Source organism: Priapulus caudatus, unplaced genomic scaffold, assembly GCF_000485595.1.
Source record: "Priapulus caudatus unplaced genomic scaffold, Priapulus_caudatus-5.0.1 Scaffold59, whole genome shotgun sequence".
Lineage (NCBI taxonomy): Eukaryota > Metazoa > Priapulida > Priapulimorpha > Priapulimorphida > Priapulidae > Priapulus > Priapulus caudatus.
In genome coordinates this window covers 659,272-662,001 of record NW_014577120.1, presented here as the reverse complement: position 1 = coordinate 662,001, position 2,730 = coordinate 659,272, and the positions used below count along the sequence as shown (strand labels likewise).

The window sequence follows — 2,730 nt, the reverse complement described above, 5'->3', positions numbered from 1 at the left end:
CGCCATCAGAGCAAAATTTCCCGTTATTGTTTATCGCCCCACCCCCAAAAATTACAAATTAAATCTGTCATAAGTGCAGCGTTATCCTGCCGTGTTTAGGGTGAAGGTAACTCGCATTATATTATCAAGAGTACATAATAGGAGACATAGGATCATAGAGTACATAATCTCCTATTATGTACTCTTCGTATTATTGATACAATGACAAGAAATCTGCCCTGATACTGTTGTCTAAAGTTAGGGCCACTCACACTAATGACAGATTTATTTTGAAATATTTACACTGAAGCTGTGGCAAGGGTGAGGCTGAGGGTAAGGCAAGGATGAGATGAGGGTGAGTGTGAGTGTGAGGGTGAGGGTGAGTGTGAAGTGTGAGTGTGAGTGTGAAGTGTAAAGTCTGAAGTCTGAAGTGTGAGGCTGAGGGTGAGTCAAATGTGAGTGTGAAGTGGGAAAATGAGGTGAGGTGCATGAGGCTGACTCCCACTAAATCAGCAGAACACAATTATGCGAAGGCGGGAGTTAGAGGTGGCAAAGGTGAGGCTAAATCTCACACCTATCACGAATGGATGGACAGACCGGAATCATGCGAAAGCGGGAGAGATAGCGATGGAGGCGAGTTGCACACATATAACCTCTATGCATTCGTGTTTAATTGGTTAATTTAATTAATTAGCTAGTCTGCATCCGCTTGTATCCGCGCTCTGCTCTAATACGTTCGGACTGTCGTCGATATTAGCGAGCGCGCTAAATGTAATTGTGCGTATCAGTGCCTAACGAAATACGCGCCTGCTTTCTATACGTGCCGGACTAGAGCGAGCGAGAGAGAGCGTGCGTGCATGCAGGCCAGCGAAAGAGAGGGGGCGGGAGAGAGAGAGAGAGAGAGTGCGAGTGTGAAAGAGAGAGAGAGAGAGAGAGAGTGAGCGAGAGAGATAGAGAAAGTGCGTGCGAGTGAGTGAGAGAGATATAGCGAAAGAGAACATAGAGAAAGTTCGAGTGAGAGAGGGAGAGAGCGCGCGCGAACAGGCGGACCCTAGCGATCTGCATTTGCGACCGAAAGCGCAACCGCTGAGTGTGTGGGTGGTGTGTCGTGTGTGTGTGTGGTGTGTGTGTTTTGTGCGTGCCGTGCGCGCGTTTGTGTGTGTGTGGTGTGTGTGTGTGTCTGTGTGTGTGTGGCGTGTGTGTGGGTCCTGTGTGTGTGTGTGTGTGTGTGTGCTGTGTGTGTGTGTGTGATGTGGTGTGTGTGGTGTGTGTGTTTGTACATGTGTGTTGTGTCGTGTGTGTGTATGTGGTGTGTGTTGTGGTGTGTGTATGTGTGGTGTGTGTGTGTGTGTGGTGTGTGTGTGGTGTGTGTGTGTGTGTGTGTGTGTGTTGTGTGTGTGACGGCGCGTCGATGCCAATGGTCCTCGAGAGAGCTTACTGTGCGTACTCGAGCTTCCACTCTCTCTCGCCCTCTCGCTTCTCTCTCTCCCTCCTCTCGCTCCCTGCTTTTCTCTTTCTCTCATCGTCTCTGCCTTCTCCCTCTCTCTGGCTCTCTCTCTTATTTCTCTCGTTCTCTTTTTTTTTGTTGCCGCGCGCCCACGCCGCCGCCGCCGCCCCCCTTCTCTATATATATTATATATATATATAATAAGATTATTATACGCTGCAAAGTATGCGAGAGAGAAGACGACAAAGTGTTTGGCGACATTAGGCGGAAGGTCATGAGACGTTGCGGAAGGAACACACATGAACGAAGACAAGCGGACGAACCTAGCTCAGGATCGGTGAGTCACTCACGATCTGTCGCCTTGCACGCAATTATCGAATTAGCGAAGATTATCGCTACGTGAAGCGGAAAACATCTATGGGGTGCACGCAGCCCTGCACCACACACACACACACACACAGCACAGCACACACACACACACACACAGCGACACCACCACACCACACACACACACACACACACACACACACAGCACACATCACACACACACACGATCAGCACACACGCACGCACACACACAGCCACACACATACACAACACACACACACACACACACACACACACACCACACACACACACAGAACACACACACCACACCACACACACACACATACACACACACCACATCACTACACACACAACACACGGCGGAGAGATGCAGCACGCATGCACATGCCTGCGTGCGTGCGTGCAGCTGGTGGCGTGCGTGTGGCATGGAAGACGCGACACGAGGAACAAAACGTGCGTGCGATGTTACGCATTTTTTTACAGAATGGCGCAAATTGTTAATGTACTGATATATATAATATATATATATATATATCAGGAGCGTAAAAAAAATAATGAAAATCTATTTGTCATTTTTTAAAATACGCTCCTGAATATATATATATATATGCGGTGTGGGTGTGACCGTGTGACTGTGGCATCTATATAATGCACATACATATGCATATCATATGCAGCATACACACGGCATGCATGCATATATGAAGGGGGCTGCGTGTGTGCGCGTGCGTGTGCGTGCATTGTGCTGTGCGTATCGATTCGAAAAGAACATCGAATGGGGGGAGAGTAGCCGAGAGCATTTTCGAATACCCACCCAGATTGTAACGAAGGTGAACACGCGTGCATAGTGAAAGCGGCCGCGCGAACGAATTCAGAACCGAACTGTAATAGTATATAGCATTGCGTCAAAGAAACCAATTCCGCAGCGTTGAGATGCGGCTAACGACATTCAATGC

At 48.5% G+C, this 2,730-nt stretch overlaps 1 protein-coding gene across 1 annotated transcript in view; it reads left to right on the top strand.

The window, feature by feature from the left end:
- The window catches only part of LOC106821121 (neuroligin-4, X-linked-like), a 28,165-nt gene that overhangs the window by 5,371 nt on the left and 20,064 nt on the right, over positions 1 to 2,730 (top strand). Inside the window, exon 2 of the mRNA XM_014825799.1 lies at positions 404 to 534. Coding sequence (XP_014681285.1) covers positions 404 to 534 — 131 coding nt within the window. The remainder of the gene's footprint in view (positions 1 to 403; positions 535 to 2,730) is intronic.